The sequence below is a fragment of the Crassostrea angulata genome, chromosome 5, assembly GCF_025612915.1.
Source record: "Crassostrea angulata isolate pt1a10 chromosome 5, ASM2561291v2, whole genome shotgun sequence".
NCBI classification, from domain to species: domain Eukaryota; kingdom Metazoa; phylum Mollusca; class Bivalvia; order Ostreida; family Ostreidae; genus Magallana; species Magallana angulata.
This window is the reverse complement of record NC_069115.1, coordinates 56,098,147-56,116,566: the sequence shown is the minus strand read 5'-3', so window position 1 is coordinate 56,116,566 and position 18,420 is coordinate 56,098,147. Positions and strand designations below refer to the sequence as shown.

The 18,420-nt window shown below is 37.0% G+C and overlaps 2 protein-coding genes across 2 annotated transcripts; one reads left to right on the top strand and one right to left on the bottom strand.

The window, feature by feature from the left end:
- Positions 1-803: 803 nt before the first annotated feature.
- LOC128184452 (zinc finger E-box-binding homeobox 1-like) lies at positions 804-4,043 on the bottom strand. The gene is made up of 2 exons (XM_052853908.1): positions 3,906-4,043; positions 804-3,440 (listed from the first exon to the last, which is right to left on the bottom strand). Exon 2 carries the CDS (start codon positions 3,425-3,427, stop codon positions 1,307-1,309), a length of 2,121 nt encoding a protein of 706 aa, XP_052709868.1. The 5' UTR covers positions 3,428-3,440; positions 3,906-4,043; the 3' UTR covers positions 804-1,306.
- A 4,785-nt stretch (positions 4,044-8,828) lies between these two features.
- Positions 8,829-13,328, top strand: LOC128184403 (achaete-scute homolog 4-like). The gene is made up of 2 exons (XM_052853854.1): positions 8,829-9,418; positions 11,237-13,328. Exons 1-2 carry the CDS (start codon positions 8,840-8,842, stop codon positions 11,321-11,323), a joined length of 666 nt encoding a protein of 221 aa, XP_052709814.1. The 5' UTR covers positions 8,829-8,839; the 3' UTR covers positions 11,324-13,328.
- The last annotated feature ends 5,092 nt before the right edge of the window (positions 13,329-18,420 follow it).

Sequence of the window (18,420 nt, the reverse complement as noted above, 5' to 3'; positions counted from 1 at the left end):
AAATTACATGTAAAAAGTTTATTTTTCCTTGTATTTACATATATTTGATCATTTTGACTGCATGAAGTTTACAATCTTCGACGGATTTTGAAATGTAACTACCGTTTATATTGATTGTCAGTGATTGTCAACTGCAATCTCTAATTACATTCACTTCTTTAGTTTACAAAAGTTACAAAAAATATTGAATGGTAAACTACAGGTACATGTATAATGATAGGTTATAAAAATCTCAAGGAATATTGAATCAATGATATTGATCAGGTTACCAATACACATCTGTTCAGAATTTTTTCTCCAAAGAAAGAAGTGAATGTTACTGTTTTTATCACATTTGTTGCTTAACCATCCTTTTCTTTTTACAATTTCAAATTCTTTCAGATATTTATGTCAAAACATTTTCATTACCCCAAAATACAGAAATTGTCCCTCAGAATTTAAATTAGTCCTTTTTTCTTAATTACTTATGTGAACACCAAGTCAACTAAAATATATTCAAGAGTAAAACCATTTAAAATCTACCAAGAAAAACCATTGTTTTATATTGTGTTTCAGGTTTAACAAATATATGTGTAGTTGATTTTCATGATGCATATTAATTCAAAACTTGGAATTGTTGAATATTGAGTTTTATGAAAATACATGTACTATAAAGACATAAAAGAAATTGAACAGGTTAGTTTCTCCTTGTAGAGTCTATCACTGGAATTACAGCCTTTCACAGTTAATCAAATATATTTACTAGAAGTGCATTATGACACAAAACTGGGAACGCATCAGAAAATGCATAAGGACATTAAAACTAAATTTTTATTTATTTTATTTTAATATAAAACAAACAAGTACATATATTATATGCTTAAAGCTTCAGAGGGTATGTACAAATATTTGAAACTTCTCCAAACATTTAACAATCTCAACAAAAATAAAATGTTATCTTTGTTTTTATTTTCAGTTTCTTTTTTAATTGTACTAATTTCTACACTGTTAGGAAATATGAAGAAATTATGTAAATAACGGTAAGCAATTGTAGGCAGTCAATCTAAATATGTGTGAATCATAAAACTATGAGTCCTCGGTGATTCAATGTAATAATGGATGACCAAAGTGAACCTAACATTTATAATGGTAACATTTGGAAACTATATGAGCAATAAAAAATCTAATGTTTCAAAAACAGATCTTTCATCATAATCAAACTGCATTTCACTGGTAAAAATGTCTTGCCTATAAAATCTGAATGTTATTTTCACATATTAAATGCTTGCTTTGATGCAGAGAAGAAAGGTTTTTTTTTTGTCGTGTCTTAGAAGACCTTCTCCAGGTTACTCTGATCTTTTTGTTCCTCATATTCTGCATCCTCATCTTCCTCCGAAGACAAGAGATCATCCTCATCTGTCCCGGATTCTTGAAATCCCTTCTCTAAAACGTCTCCGTATTCGAAGCCCTCCTCCTTTTTGGGTGGGACCGTTGCCCTCAGTTGAACTGTGACCTTTCCCCGACCCCTGGGCACTGTCTTAATCATCTTGGAGCCCTTGGATTTGCCTTTGGCTGCTCGAGCTTTCCTTTTCTTTGCCAGCTGTTTCTGTCTGTAGCCATCAGGATCACTGTGTAGAAGAGCATGCTTGGCAAGGTGATCAGCCCTGGTAAAGGCACTGGAACACTCCATGCAAGGATAAGGTTTAGTTGACAAATGTACACTCTGGTGACGCTTCACGTGCTCCGCACGTTTAAATGTCTTGTTACATACATCACAGTTATAGGGGCGTGATTTCTGGTGAACTTCCTTGTGTCGTCGCCAGTGTTCGCGCCTTTTGAACACGTAGCCACACACATCACAGACATGATCCTTGCTGGAACTTCTCGGACCTTTCCTGTCATTGTGGACTTGTCTTTTGTGCTGGGATAATTTCTTCTTGTCTATGAAATGCTTGTCACATTTGTCACACTTTAACATACGCACTTTCAAAAACTCATTGTTCATTTCCACATCCTCGCCTTCGTCCCCACTCCTATACACTTCCTCTACAGTCAGCTTATTGCGGGACTTTGGGATCGGCTTATTTCCTGGATTATCGCCTTTCGTGGGATTGGTGGGATTAGAAGATGTGCCGGTTACAGTCTTTGCCTTTTTCTTTTGCAACTCATCTTCATTGGCACCAATTATATCAGCATAGTCTGATACGGCCTTTTTCTTGGGAGCTCTGTAGGATTTGCGTATTGCGAAGGACATGTCATCCTCCATAATTCTTGGTTGGTTCTCGGCCTTCCTTCCTTGATCCATCGTCATGTAGCTGCCCACATCCATGTTCATCTGAGACCTCTTCTCCCCTTGTTTCATTGATGCACTCATTCCCCTTCCACTGAGGGGTTCCCCATGCATGTGCTCAGCATGAGAACTTTGAATCATCTCATTCTCTGGGAGCAGCGGACCTCTTGACGGGTGTGTGTCTGTAAAGGTGTAGCTCTGCATGGTATTCTCCGTCATTGTTGGTGGCCCCAGCTGAGGCCTTGCTGTGCCTTTGACCTGGGAGGGCAATGTTGACGTGTGCTGTGGATTTGTGGTTTCATAATTTGATGGTGGATAAATTTGGGCTGGTTCTCCTGATTCCATTGGTTGAGAGCCTGGCTTAAAGTTCTTCCTAACAAGACCCATAGCAGTGACAACCAAATGGTGAGGAGATGTGGTGTTTGCTGACGTATCGAATGGTGCGGTGTTTCCTGTAGCAACTCGTGGGGCAGTGGTTCTTATGGCTGAGATTGCTTCTGTCACATCACTGGTGGTGATCTTGTAAGCCACATCATCAAGGTGCGAATGAATGGATGGCATATTGCTGGCCCTCTGATCTGGTAGAATCCCTGAAGGTGTGTCTGTCTTCAATATGATCTTTGATTGTGGTTTTGATGAGGAGTTATAATCTGCAGTCATAGGTGCAAGGCTCATTTCATGTGCAGTTGTATTGGTAGGTGGTGTTTCCTCTGTGTTGACTCTGACTGATGTTGTCTGTGTAGGTCCTGCTATACTGTTTGAGTAGGGAACACTCATGCTGTAATCTTTGTTATTCAGTCCCTGTGTAGGGTTATGTAAGTATGATTCCTGGCTCATTCTTGTATCAGGGACAGCATAATTTCTGAGGCTATCAGGTATATAAGTATTGTTTTGTTGGGGCATAAAGTTTCCTGTTGGGATAACGGGTCCCTGCCCATTACTCTGTAGTGATACAGGAACTTCTCTATATGCATTATGTGCTGATATTGGGTTCATGTTTCCCATCGGCATAGACATCCCTTGGCTTTTTGAAATGGCCATGTTTCCAGCATCTCCTGATGATGTCATAACAAGGTTCTGTAGATCCTGGGGTAGGGCCTGGGTAGGGTGGGACAGATTCATCATGCCAGACTCGCTGGTACACGGGTGCTCAGCCATATTTCCTTCCTTCCTGGAGAGAGATTAAGTGGAAAATAGTAAACAATGTTCAAAAGTCAAAATATAAATTATTATTAAAATTATATTTTAAAATAATGCAATTAATTTATGAATAAAACAAGGCGTGTTGAGTTCTTGAAATCCGCCCATAGTCTCACTTTTAGATCCACCTGTGCAAGTACAGGAAGAAGTTGAAAGAGGGGGGTGGGTCAAGATCAAAGGGGGGGGGGGGGTAAATTGACAAAAAGGGGGGGTTGAACTTTAAGCAAAACATGGGACGATCTACATTGCTTCCATCCTACAATTTAAATGAAAACACATATACTACCGAAGATGGTGCAATGGCGGCCACTCAACCGAGTGAAACTGCGCCGTACACGCTCGCTAATTGAAGGTGGGGGGAGGTTTAAAAAACATGTTTCTAACCATTTTCAGTTGAACAAACATGATTTAACGTTATAAATGCAATTATACTTACACGAATTTGAAGTGGATGCAATAACTACATAAAAAGCATGACTAGAAAAAGCACTTTTCTGGAATTTTTCCTTTGTTTGACAAACCGGAAGTAGTGTGATAAGGAGTGAATGTTAAAGAAATGTTTATACGTTGAAATTTGTGGAAACGAAAGTACCCCCCCCCCCCCCTTTCCGAAAATTAAAAAAAAACACAGTTACCCAGGATTTTAAGCATATTTACTTAGGACAAGAATAAATGTAACGTGTAAACCCGTCACTTAATCCGCACAAAAATGAACGGGTGTCGGGTCCGTTCGTCCTATGTACCTGTTCGAACGAGTCCTTTCGCCACAATTCTCGTTCGCCCTATTGTACTATTTTATTCTATTTCCATTGAATTTTTTTGTTTTTTATCCTTTGAATACTTTTAAGGTAGATCAAGCCTTTCAGAAATGTGTGTCAAAGAAAACTTTTTCTCATTTGAACAGTTAAAACAACTTACAAACTAAGACCAAAATATCTACACCTTGGCACGTTTGTATTCCTATACATATATGATCTTTTTCTTTACTAAATAGCTATCATATTTTAAAACATGAGGGGATCTGATGGCCGGTTCATTTGTTGACAACTGAGCATTAAATGATAATCATTAAATCAAAATAGTCTTTTTGATTTTCAACAAAAAATATTAAAAAAAAATAAATATATATATCACATTTAATCTTCACACGACCTTCCAAAAAAGAAAATCATACAAAATTCATATTTTGGGTAATTTCTCAAAATTATACTGTTAACATGCTATTATTTTTATCTATAAAGAGTTATGTATTTTGTTAGCAAAAAACATTTTTTTCCAAATTGACCAGCTATAATAGTTAGTGCATAATAATCTTTTGAACACGTATATTACCATATTGTTGATTTGCAATTGTTTATTGCAAACTTTAGAAAAAATTGAATGTACATGTACCAAATATACACAATCACTTAAAATCATTTCGATTTACTTAAAATTATATGCTTAATCATACTGTATTATACATGCATATTAACATTTTAGTCTCAACTGGCAAATTACATTGAAATGAGTGCAGCAGCACGCCCCTCCCCCTCTCTGTCAAGAAACTGCCCCCCCCCCCCATGCTTATCTCTCCTTTTAAAAAAAATGAGCAATGCATGATTGTATGTACTGAATGCACCGAACCATACTTGTACAACTTGATACAAATTTATCACGCCGTTTAAAATAAAGAACCGGACACGAAATCCACAGGCCATTAATTTATTGAATAATGAAGTGTTTGGTTTACATGTATATGAACTCTGCTGACGATAAGGCAGGCACGTAGCACCACTTTTTCTCGCAGCATCAATTTTTTTAAAATTTGCATATAAAAAACTGTATTATAATGGGGTTGCCCCCCCCCCACTTTTTTGGAAGTTAGTAAAAAATTGATATGAAAATAAGAAAATGAATAGTCAAATTGAAGTTGCCCCCCCCCCCCCCCCCCCCACGGATTAGGAAATTCATGATTTGGAGGTCAAAATTTATGGTAGGGAAGAATTTTTTTTGGAAGTATAGTTGAGCCTACCCCCCCCCCCCCCTCCACGGATTAGGATTTTGAAGATTTTGGAAACTTTAAATTTCCCCCCCTTTTTTTTTTCTGTTTTTTTTGCTTGTCAAAATTTTTGGATGGGTCTGGCCCCCCCCCCCCCCCCCACTTTCAAAAACGATGCTACGTGCCTGTTAAAGGGAACATTTTTTGAGTAGCTGCAAAAATGTAGCACTCTCCGATTTTTATATCTGATGTTTTCTGGAGAGGAAAAAAAATCGGGAGAGGGCTACATTACTGCAGCGAGTTTTTGTGCTATTTTTTTTCTACTGTATGAGAAATACGGTTGGGTTGGGGCTTAATAAAAGCGAGAGCGATAGAACTTTTGTTAACCCCCCCTCCCCCCCCCCCAAAAAAAAAACAAACTTACAAACAAAAAACCCACAATTATCCAGAAAATAATGTGACTTGCCTACACGGATATTAGTTGAGGACCAAGATGAGTGATTGAACAATTTGGGTGACGGTGGCGCCGCCTGGTGGTTAATCTGTTGACCTCCCAGCCTACTTTTATGAAGTGTGCATATATAAGGTACGTGACTTAATTACTGTTTGTAAAAAAATGTATTAAAAGCTTAAAAATGCTACGATTGAAATATAATTTTACAGCAATATAGTTCGGTCTTTTTTATACTTGATTTAAAATAATCAAAAGCACCGACTTTGGAGCAATACATTTTAGCATTAAAAAGTAGAAAACTAATATGAGAGAGAGAGAGAGAGAGAAAGAGCCCGCGCGGCGACAGATATGCATTCTATATGTGTTTGATTTCCTGCGAATGGAAGTCGCTCGAAAGAAAACATTTTTTTTTTCTAGCCCACACATATTGTTTCCTATCCCCATTAAGGCAAAATGTGGATTTTGTCATCTGTTTCCCCAACGCTGTTTTGTACTGCGCTGTGATTATAGAGTTCCTCTGTTTGCTATGGGCTATAGCGTGTCTAGGGGTGAGGGATACCCCGCCGGTACGCCACTAGCCCCCCACTCCAAATGTCTGATACACATTGCTCACCGATAATAAATATTTCATGATCGGCTATCGGTCATGCTCATAAACGAATTAACGTGTTTAGCTGTAATAGATAGTGTTTTAGGAACAATTTATACCCATTACGCGTGAAGCGGCGCGTGCCGTAAACGGGACAGGCGCACGTGGTCACCGGTGAGGAACCCTGTTTCCGAGACACGTGGCTAGGACAGAAACATTCCCCTCAACACCTGTGGGGAATCACAAGATATGAACCATAATCATATCTTCTCTGATTTTAAATTAGAACTGTACGATTTCAGATAAAGAAAAAGAATTAACGAGATGGGATAGAATATAATAGTTTTTTCTCCCTCCAAATTAGGGCCTCATATGGGGCATGACATATATAACAGTTATGATTATATATAAATAATTATAGAGTAAATGAGAACAATTCACATGTAACTAATAACTCATCGGTCAGTAAAACAATAGTGTTCTTGTGACATATTTTAATTTTAGCGATAAAAAAAAGCATTTTAACTACAGAATTTTAATTATGCTCAATTTTACTGAAAGAAAATTTTACGGGCTTATTTTTTATTAAGATATATGAATCATGTATAATGGAAGTCATATCATAATTATATAACATGCAGGTACCTCTATATGGAAATGACAAGAAAGTATAAAGTAACGCGTTCCCAATTTTGATATCATATTAACAAACAGTGCTGGTCTAGTATTTTCCCCATTGAACTTGTTGTTTAAGACACCGTGATAGAGGAAGCTATGTTGTGATACGGGAACGTGTTTTCGACTTCAAAATAACTTTAAGAAAATACTAAATCCAACAACCTTATCTAGTTTCCATAAACAAACAAATCTCCTGTATGAAGTCCCGGGTCACTCTATTTTTGCCCCTTGGCGCGCGCCTCTGACATTCTCTAAACAAACAGTTTATATTTGTCCCTTACAATTTACAAACTTTAAATCCTCTTCATCATATTTTTCCACACTTCTTTCTAATATTTAAGACATTATGATCCAATCTGACCTTTTCACAAGATTGATGAATGTCATTTCAAATGGAAAAAAAGTTTATCTAAAATATTAGTGTCACGAATTGTCTATTTATACTACGGAAAATGACACTTACTAAAATTCACTCCCGGTTAATTTTTATTTCAAATTATAATATTCAATATTCAACTCTAACTTATGATAAAGCCGAAGTGTTCCGAGATGATTTACATAACCGAGTTACATAGATCACAAGCAGGTGCGAGTTCCCGGCTAAGTACATGCGGAGGACATTAAATATTGATGGAACAATTTCCGGAGACCGCTAATCCTTCGGAATGCTCCGTCCTGACTGCTAACTAGGTCCGCCTAGCTCTAATGATTTCTTGTCGCGTTTATTAATTAGCGATAATTACAGGGGTCACATCTTTTACAGATCTTTATCAAATAATCGCTGGCGACTTTCTAACAGCACATCGCCATTGTCTGCAGCAAATTGTAGGATGCAGCTAATACCCCAGCCAGCCTCTAGTTTACCCATGTCATCTTGTCATTGTTCACGAGGCAAGGAAGAATGTTTATTATTTGTAGAATCGCAGGGGGTTTTCATCTGGTTTTTAAAAGAATAAAAAGTATCTCTATCATCTACACTGTTACTGTAGTTGTCTCTTTTACAAGGAATGATGGAAGCGTACATGTATAAATATTTACATTATATTTCGAAATTACAAACGTATGTATACATTAAGGCCCAAAAAATTATTAATGAATTTGTTTGTATCCCGGCCTAAGCTTTATTTTCTTTCATCATTAAATTTGAAATGTATCTCATCATAATCAGTCGCCAGGTAATGTTTGTTCTTCTAGTTTTACTTTGCATCTTCAAATAACGGAGGAGATCTTCTTTCCAATAATCCTTTTTTAAAATCTTGAACCACCCGAAACATGGAAATTATTTTGACATAAAAGGCAAACGCTGTGAATCTTTTTAGTTCAGAAATTTGCTCATTGGGGGCATTATTGCTTTTACTTGCACATACGAAAGCATGAGTAATGCTCCAGTAATATTTGGTTGATCCATAAAACTATACCGAGGCATCTAATTATTATGGTGACGTTGTGAACAGAGAGAATGCTGGGATAGCTACGGGAATGACAAATGCCGTTCTCTTCTGATCACAAACCTTAGGGACAATCTCATCAATTATTAACATATACAAATCGGGAAGAAACTGTTAAAGAGAAAATTATATCATTACAATTTCGTCTAATTTCCGGAGAGGCCGCCTTCAAGCTACCTTGGCATCTTATAGTCATGCAAAGACAGGCAACCCAGAAGCCATGGACGTGTTTTGTGAGCCCAAAGTTTCGTCCTGTAGATTTACACCTGCTTCAGAAGTGGTGCAAGCAGGTGGTCATAGTGAAGATGCTTTCGACGGTATCCAGAAGTCTGGGTGTACTGGGATGACTGTTCGTTACAGAAACCGCGGGAAAAAATCCGGCGGAAAATCGGCGTACCGGCACGTGCCGCACAGCGAGAAACCGCCACATCTTGTGGCGCGACGTAACGCCAGAGAACGCAGGCGCGTGGAAGCTGTCAACGAAGCTTTCCAGAGATTACGTAAAAGGGTGACGGGGGAGGTCAAACAGAAACGGCTGTCCAAAGTCCGCACTCTTCGGGTCGCCATTGACTACATCAACAAACTTCAAACGATGATAATGGACCATGACCAGACGATGCGCGAGAAACATTGCATCCAGGTTAACCCTAAAAGAGACAGGGTTGCCTCACGTAGAAGCCCAGAGACCTCGAAGGGGACCGATTACGATTCTTTTCCGGTGAGATCACGTGATTCGTCAGAATCTGGGACGATAATGTTCGACATGTCCACAGAGGATAACAACAGCACTGGATGGCAGGTATTGTGTATAAAGTGGTTGATATCTATATGTGTTTGGACGTATTTTGTATAATGTGTTGAAGGTATTAGTTGACATCTATACATATGTGCTCTTCGTTTCTATGTATTGCAGGTATAAGGGATATAGTTGATGTCTACGCGTGCTTTCATGTTTTTATCACTACCATATGCCACAATATGTACTTGTCACTTACTGTGGTTTCATTTCATTAATATTCTTTTAAATCAATTTTCGACTAAGGTAAACATATATTTAAAATGATACACGAATCTGTGGACACGTCTTCTTCCAATGCAAATTGTTATCATATTTTTTACTCCATTGAACATTTAACTTCTGGATACATTCAGCAATGAAATCCATGAAATCAGTGCTTAACGAATATTGATAAAACCACAGTTACTGTTCGTGCTAATGGAGGGGTAAACTAGTATAAAGGAAGAAAATCGGAGTAAAATACGAAATGCACAATCCTGTACAAAAATAACGAAAACATCTTTATACAAACCGATAATTTAAAATATAGAAAAATCATGCAAACAGGTGGAATCGAACCAGGATACAGAAAACCTTTAGATAGGTGGTAAGTCACAGCAGTGAAACCAACTGAGCTTTTCAAACCTTGCAGATGTTACATGTATATATAAACCACTATTATACAAATAAGTTATATATTTTTTGTCGGATTTTTTTCTCCAAAATTCGACCAGGGGTGTCCCTCAAAAAATCCTATCTTTATTTATTCCTTTGATTAAAACCTATAAAAATATCTTAGTTTTTTTAGGGGCAGGATGTTTTAGCCAAATTTGAAGGTTAATTTAAGAATTGCAAGCGCAATATGCTAGGTTCTAAATGAAAATTCGAAAAAAATTAGAAATATATTCAGTAGAAAATATTTAATGAATTTTTATTTTTATTAGGGATTTTTCCGGGAAATCGATTTCTCTTATTGGTAAATTCTTTTGTTATATACACGTGATCCTTTTCATCAACTTAAACTGTTCCATACATATCCTAAATATGTTAGTCTATTCAAGTTGAGAATACATGTTTATCAACTGCTAAAATTTCAAGAAGATACTTTATCCTCTAAAGCTTGATTCCTAGGACTAACCACTCCCCATTTTATCCCCCCACCCCAAATTATCTTGACCCCCGGGACTTTACTCCTTTTCTCATAAAATTACCCCTTTGTGGCATATTCATAAACTAATTTGTACATTCATTGCACAAAATAACTTAAAACAAACATTTTGTTTTTTGAAAAATCTGACCCTTTCTATGTTATATAATATTTGCAATAACTGTATAAATTAGTTTTTAAAATATGAATATGCAATAAAAGGATACTTTAATGAAAAAAGGAGTAAAGTCCAAGGGTCTAGATACTTGATGTGGAGATGGAAGGGGGTAGGGATCGGTCCTGTCCTCAGGCACCTGTGGAATGTTATAAATATTTCATTAAAATATTACTATATAGTCATGCAGATTTTCACGATACATCCTTCAAATTTCTACCATTTTCTTGTGGTACATTTTAATTTTACCTCTTTATTAGCTTGAACTTATTATATATATTATGATATCATTAAAAAGATAAAAAGTGCATGATTCTTATATCTGTTGACACCTTTGATATCTTTATAGCGTTATTGATTTTTTGGGGAAAAAAAGTAGTTAATTAGTTAAGTAGTCAAATAGTTATTTGAGTTTGTAGGGAATCTATATTCCATAAATAATTTAGCAGTAATTTAATACAAAAAACTCAGTTTGATTAAAATTTTGCTTTGATCAATTTCTACACATGTTTTACAGAGTTCCAGTACATCGGGGGAGGAGCAGTATTTCCCAGAGTATGGATCTCTGGGTATGCGGGAAATCAGCATTCTCCCCGACCTGTGAGTGGTCGTGAACGTCAGTTAACACGAGTTGTCTCCCGCACCCCACCGGTACGTCACAAAACCATATACAATGTTCTGCCAAAATTTCTTGACGTGACACTTTGATTTCTTATGGACTATGTGTCGAAAAAAATTGATGTCTCGAGAATTCAAACGGCCATTCAGGGTGTTATTATTTGCTGATCAAAGTTGGGATTAATGTTAATGCATTTCATTATCAGGAATAGGTTATCATGACCACCAGTGCATTTAGTTTCTACACTGTCCTTAAAAGCTGATAATGGACCATCTGCAGAAATTCATAAAACAGTTTCCATTTTCCTTCGTGGCAAGATTTACAGAAGTCTTGTGTACCCAGTTGTTTCTAAACTCGGTCTCCATTTTTTTTAAAATTTATACCATTGTTCTAACGCGTCATCCTGGAACAAAATGACGAAAAAATTGGAGAATGAATATATACTATCGTGTATGATTATGGAAGGCACCAAAAGACATACGGCGCGGATCTCAACGCAAGGTGTATTTGTGGAACGAGGGATGTGTCTGGGTTCACGAAAGAGAACGACTTCATGTCATCTTGGATTGCCTCCCTTTGATATACATGCTTATCTCCCCTAACTATCAAAAAAGTGTCAGCCATTGGCGCCAAAACTAATCAACATTTATCTGTCCGGTCGACCTCTGTGCCGTTCACAATTAACCTGTGTACACGTTACCGTTACCCCCGTAACCTTCTGTCGTCTGCTTCTGGTGACCGTGCCCATTTTCACTGGTCAACTGGCAGTAATAGCCGTGAGGGGGAAACCCCGACCCCAAAACAACAGGCCGCCATATTTCTCCATCCACCGACCGGGTCATCCTGGGTTTCAGGCGCATTGCAATCTTCATGACGCTTCCTCTGAAATTAGGTCATGCATGCATTGTGTATGATTAATTTTCTTGGCTTTCAATTATACATTTTGATTTCCTTTAACACCATTTCTCGGTATGAACAGGTGATAAAATTGTATATATAATGTGATTCAATAAAGGAAAATAACGTGGAGATCCAACATTCGCAAATACAAATGAGTATATCAAATGAAACGGAACAAATGGAGGGAGAAAATGCATAAGTTCCAGACATTAATGGAAGTTACAGAGTGTGCTTTATTTTATCTTTGTGAAACCTCTTCACCGATTTAGACATTTTATGTGAAAAAGGTTTTAATACAACCCTTTTTCAAACAGAGGTGATTAAAGATTAAAACACGGAATCTTGCAACCTTTTTTTACCCTTGCGATAGGCCGCTAAATGAATCGATCTAGAGATATACAGTGTGTTGTAGCGTCAATCTGCAGACAATATGATGTTGAAGAAGACTTTAATTGAACTGTCGTCCAATATTGTACTATCTTTTGTAAACGATTGCCGATTTAATCAGGATTGCACTCGATCTTCGAAGACATTTCAAGTAGTTCTACCGACAACGGCTTATATCAGCCTCTCTTTATCGCAATGTTCAAGTCACGTGACTACAAGGGTAGATAAACCCTGCGACCCCCAAAATATCGCATTTTCTTTCAGTTTCCATTCCATATGATGTGAAAATTTCCTGTTTTGTACTATAGAAGCTGTAATTTATACTAATAAAAACCTTCGAATGTTCTGTTTTTGCTGGGGTTAGTCGAAGCTGTAGTAATAGGGTTTTGCAATTTCCGCTTGCGTACCATATGAAGAGTGTAAGTCCGGACTAAGTTGTTTGTGATGTGGAACATTAAAACCCCATTTGTGTGGCATTTTAGCACAATATGTCAGATATTCAAGTCGCATTGCCATGGCATTACTCCACAAAAAGTTTAAACAGAGATTAGTGTCATACAGAAGATGAATTACGCGGAGAGTGAGGAGATAGGTCGCATTTAAATGGTTTTATCAATAGAGGTCCAGTTACTTATCTTTTTTTTTTTATTTTAAAAATAATTTTAAAAAACATATCTTTTTAATAACGCTAATAAATATTCAAGTCATGGAGAGTTGTATTATTATATAATGAGGAGACGTTTTGCAAGCGACTATAATAACAGCGCACGTGCAGTGCGCGTGCCGAGGACAGTAGCGCCGATTCAACGAGACCGATCTGCATATCTGCTTGTTGTGAACACGCGACAAGGATACCATTTGAATTTCTTTTTTTATGTTTGTAGAAAGAGAATTAGTTGTGGAAGAAGAATTTAAATATAGAGCATATAGGAGTCGGTCGTCATTGGTACAGGCATTGATACAAGCAGACGACAGTTACCAAGATATATACGGAGTGGAAGACCACGATGAATACAAACGGGCATATTTCAAATTCATTTCTTTTTTTCAAACTTTGTATGTGCAAGGAAGATACGTTCAAGATATTTACGGATTTTAATGATAGAAAATTGCTAAACGATCTCCATCTGTTGAGGACAAAAACAACTTTTCAAAAGATGCATAATGTTCAATATGAAATTTAACAGCCTTGGTGGTTGCTTGTCATGTCTAAAATCATGGCAAAAAAGTCTTGGCGTTATTTCGAACTTAATTTGTTACTTAACTCCAACTCCCTAATAAACCGCACGAAAACATATAAAACAATGGATCGAGCGATCTGTTTGTGCTTTTAGCTTCTATAGGTCTAAATGTTTCTATTGCAATTTGTTAAAAATTTTGTTGTTTATTTGTGGGTTTTTTTTTGGTATTTCAATGGCGTCTCCAAAGTACATATATGATACTAGCGTTAGGTCTAAGAAATTGAAAAAAAAACAACAACAATGCATTGGTCGGAGGTAAAGAAGACTATGATAAGGACATTGCCTTTTCCCTCTTTAGAACACAAGAAAGGATACCAACTGCCTACCACTCCATCAAAATTAAAAGTTTTCAACGAAACATTAATGAAATGTTTACCTCCTTCATTTGTAAAGAAATTATTATATGTAGATCAAATTTATTCTCCGTCATTGTAATGAGTATAATGTATAATAAGTAATCCATTAGTCATAAAATAAATGCTTAATTTTTATCAGTTTCTATAATCCTATTCAATATCAATTTCTGTTTAAACATTAAAAGAATCATTTCCCAATTTTACACACCACGGGGAAATGAAGACTACAACAACTAACGCTGCATAAAAGGTGGGCGTGGCAAGATATGACACGTGCGCCGCACAAGGCTGGCGGGGTGAAACCCTTCGTCTTTAAAAATTCCACCCGAGATTGTTTTCAACAAATACAATCACTACAGAAATCGGCGTCCCTGACGTTTGAAGTTTGACGTATTTGATTTAGTCCATCACGTGACGCGATACCTGCTCTGCATTTGTTGACGTTTCTGTGTCATCATTTGCATAAATCTTGTCGTCTTAAAAGATCTTGGTGCATCGCGTAACGGGGCCTCCTTTTGATGTCGACACCCAATTACTGCTAGATGATGCAGCCTGTGATTATATATTGCCGTAAAACGGTTACAAATTGCAGACTCTAGAGACCCAAAATTACATACAAGACCCCCGGTTATAGCATCGCTAGCGTCGCGACTGGTGACTTGACGTTCCCCTATTGACTGACAGAGAATACCAAAAGCGCTCACCATTACCCAAATATAAAAAGAAAACTGCTCCGTGCAGCAAAAATTCTCTAAATGGAAACCCATCAAACAAACATGTATATATCTTCTATGCATGTATAAATATAATGTTTAAAACTACATGTAGCTCTCGTGTTGATTAATTCTGCTTTTATCTCCTTCACACTGTTCTTTATAAATTTTCAGCATTTGGTGTTTTTCCCCAAGTATAATAGGTTGTGAACAATATTAATTAATCAAAGAAATCTGAATAACGAAATAAAACTTATTTGAATGGCACTAGCACAAAGACTGGCAAACACGGTGATTGTTTAAGAGAGTACATTACTTTATTCGGTGTTTAAAATTTTCAATTTCAGTTTTAGATAAAAGTACAAGAACTGTTGAAAAATCTTTTTGAATGGGGATTTTCTCTCAAAGTGTAAACATTAGGGCGATATTGATATGAACCTATATTTAAACAAACGGATAGACCGGACGTATTTGGACGCGGTTCTGTGACGACACAAGTACCCATATGTAATAGTTCACCCGCTGCCAGCGCTGCCCATGTATACCCGTGCCCACCGCGAGACTCCGCGAGACTCCGCGGCCCTCCTCTACTCTCCACTCTAACAAAGGCCCTCGAGTTTATCTCGAGTGCTTTAGGGGGTTGTGCTGGCCGGATTATCTCGAGCAAGGCTACTGATTTTCAGGCAGTGAAGTGTCCTTCACGTATTTACCAACAATATTAGTGATGCAATGGTGACCCTTGTCATTCCTTCGGGCTGTAGCTTTTAAAGTGGCCTCAGATCTGCGGATCGCAACGCTTCACACTTTACTTTATTATTTAGTACGGGCATGCTGTTTTTCAGCTTTTCAGTGCGTAAAGTAAGTTAATTTATAAAGATAATCTGTACCCACCTTTTGCTTTTCCTCAGGTGTCTCTGGTTAAAACCATCTGAAGTGTGGATCATACCATTATTTAAACAAACGGATATTACGACTATAAAAGGGTTCACATATTTTAAAAGAATCAAGAAGTCTATCTAAAACAGTATAAAAAATTTCCATTTATTGACAATACCTAGCTTTGAAATTCTTTTTAATGAAATTAAGGTGCGATCTAAAAAAAAAAAAACCTCTGCGAAAAACATTCTCCCCTTATTAACACCACAAAAAAGACACCCCTAATTACTAGTCAATTCTTTGATTTCAAAGTGGTATATTTAAAAAACAGATTAATGTTTTTTGTCATGGCTTCACATTGGGAAAACAAATTTGAAAACAAATCGCGTTTTCAATAATTGTCGAAAATTGAGGATCTGATAGAGATCGGAACAGATTGTTGCAAATGGAGTTGTGACTACAGCTGATTACTCTTACAGAAATGATGCTTTTGCATTAGTTTCTGATTACCAATTACCTAAACACCCATGACATTTCAGAGGAACCTAATAACCTTCATTGCCGATTTGTCTCATTGACCAAAGTATCAATGCAGCGAACTCCCATAATGCTTCCTTAAAAATGGCACGCGCCAATTCAAAAGCATGCATTAAGTGGAAAAACCCCTTCGTTTTGTCTATTCGAATGACATGAGTTCATGCTAGCTTAACTCTCGTGCCCCCCGTGCCCCTGGGTCCCGGAGCGATCGGTGACCGTTCCCAGACATCGGATCCATCAGTCCCCGGATATTGCACGCGGACGCCGGATGCACCACTGTCTTTCAATTACCTGCCCTTTTAAAAATAATTGTTTTATTATTGATTTCGTAACATGAAATTGCAAGGGTTTTTTGTGATGAGCTGCATATTATATTTTAAGAATAGATATTATATTTTTTTTAAATTGCTAGCGCTTGACCCTCCATTAAATCTTGCAAAATGCTTGGTTGAAATACTCGTCCAAGCTGCACATAAACTATATCTTTATCATTTTCACGATAGATGATAATGAATAAGATACTACATCAGATAACAGCTGAACCGGAAACTTTATGGTCTGGTGCCTGTCCAAAACCTTTGCTGTCGCGATACCATTGCAAAAAGAGGGGATGTATATCTTTCTCTAGCTTTCGAAAAGAAAAAAAAGAAAAGTATATACTTTTAATTCCATGGAAATTTATTCGGATACATTGGTTGAAGTACGGCCTGTTTATCGGCGCGTCCAATCTCCTTCACACCTCTGAGTCTTCTGAAAGGGGGACAAAGCCTTAAATTGGAACAGCATGATCCAATCAAGGGGGAAAGCATAGGGGACAACGTTTATGCAAAAATATGTAAAAATTGGTCGCTGATTTGTGTAACTTCTTTCATCCACTCGACACCCTACATAATTCTCCGTGTATTGGTAAAGCCCGACCTAGACAGAACACGAAACCTGAATTTATTTCCACGGCAGAGGACATGAATGCATGGACAGCTAATTAGTTTAAATTTTATTTAACATGTCGTAAAAAAGGCAAGGTCTCTGAAATTTTAATTATATTCAGGCACAGAAGCAATGCCCGGCTCGGGAAGCGACGCGGACCGTATAATGCAGTAGAACTGTTTCCATTTCATTTGATTTGCGAAGATAAATATGGTATTGCCATGTAAATGAATGAGAAAAATGCAATCGTGATTTTCCGTCGCAACACGAGCATCTGCGAAAGATTCAACAGTTATTCAAATTTTCAGCAATTAAACATGACAAAATATTAATAAAAAAGTGCAATAATGAGCTTCCTTCAAAAATAAAACGTCTTACAAATGTTAATGAGAGGAATATCACCAAGATTTCGGGGAGGCTACGTAAGGGTAAAATTGTTGGATGTTTTTGTTTTTTGTTTGTTTTGTTTTAAATAGGCATCACATCACAAATCAGCATTTGAAACTTTATACTTTTGCATGGGCTGTGTATATTAAACTTTGTAAATGTAATATTACTCATAAAACTACAAGTTGGCGCTCGATTTCCCAAAGTTAAATAAATTTCTGGTTTTTTCCGACTGTTACTGTTTTATCATTAATTTTTTTTTTTTTTTTTTTTTTTTTTACACAAAATCAAAATATAAGATGTTCTTGACAATCTCCTATGCTACAACAATGGTTGAGACACCATCGTTTCCATGTTGTGAAATTTATTCGTGTAGTTATGTGTTTGTCATTGTCAATATACTCGAACTATTTTACACATAAAGTATATGTTTTGACACTTTGACTTTCAGATGAAAGAAACACAGGACACGTCACGGCGGGCATCAATCAGGGGGATCTTCTGTCACATCAAAGGAAGAAAACGGTATAATTATACGCACATCGACAAACAGACTTAGCCAGGTTAAATTTGTTGGGATAAATCCCGCCAAGCATTTATTGGTGGTTTTATGATTAAACTTATAGCCGGAATAAATTAAGATTTTAGATACAATAAAAACGCGTACTATTTTATACCAGCGATACACCAACAGATCGTGGAATTTCATACACAAGGTTTCTCCTTTGAATAAAAAAAAAAATTGGCATGCCTCTAAC

Coding starts and splice junctions, on each gene's coding strand:
- LOC128184452 (XM_052853908.1), bottom strand. CDS start 3,427: ATGGCTGAGCACCCGTGTACCAGCGAGTCTGGCATGATGAATCTGTCC.
- LOC128184403 (XM_052853854.1), top strand. CDS start 8,840: ATGGACGTGTTTTGTGAGCCCAAAGTTTCGTCCTGTAGATTTACACCT. Junction 9,419..11,236: donor ACAACAGCACTGGATGGCAG/GTATTGTGTATA, acceptor CATGTTTTACAG/AGTTCCAGTACATCGGGGGA.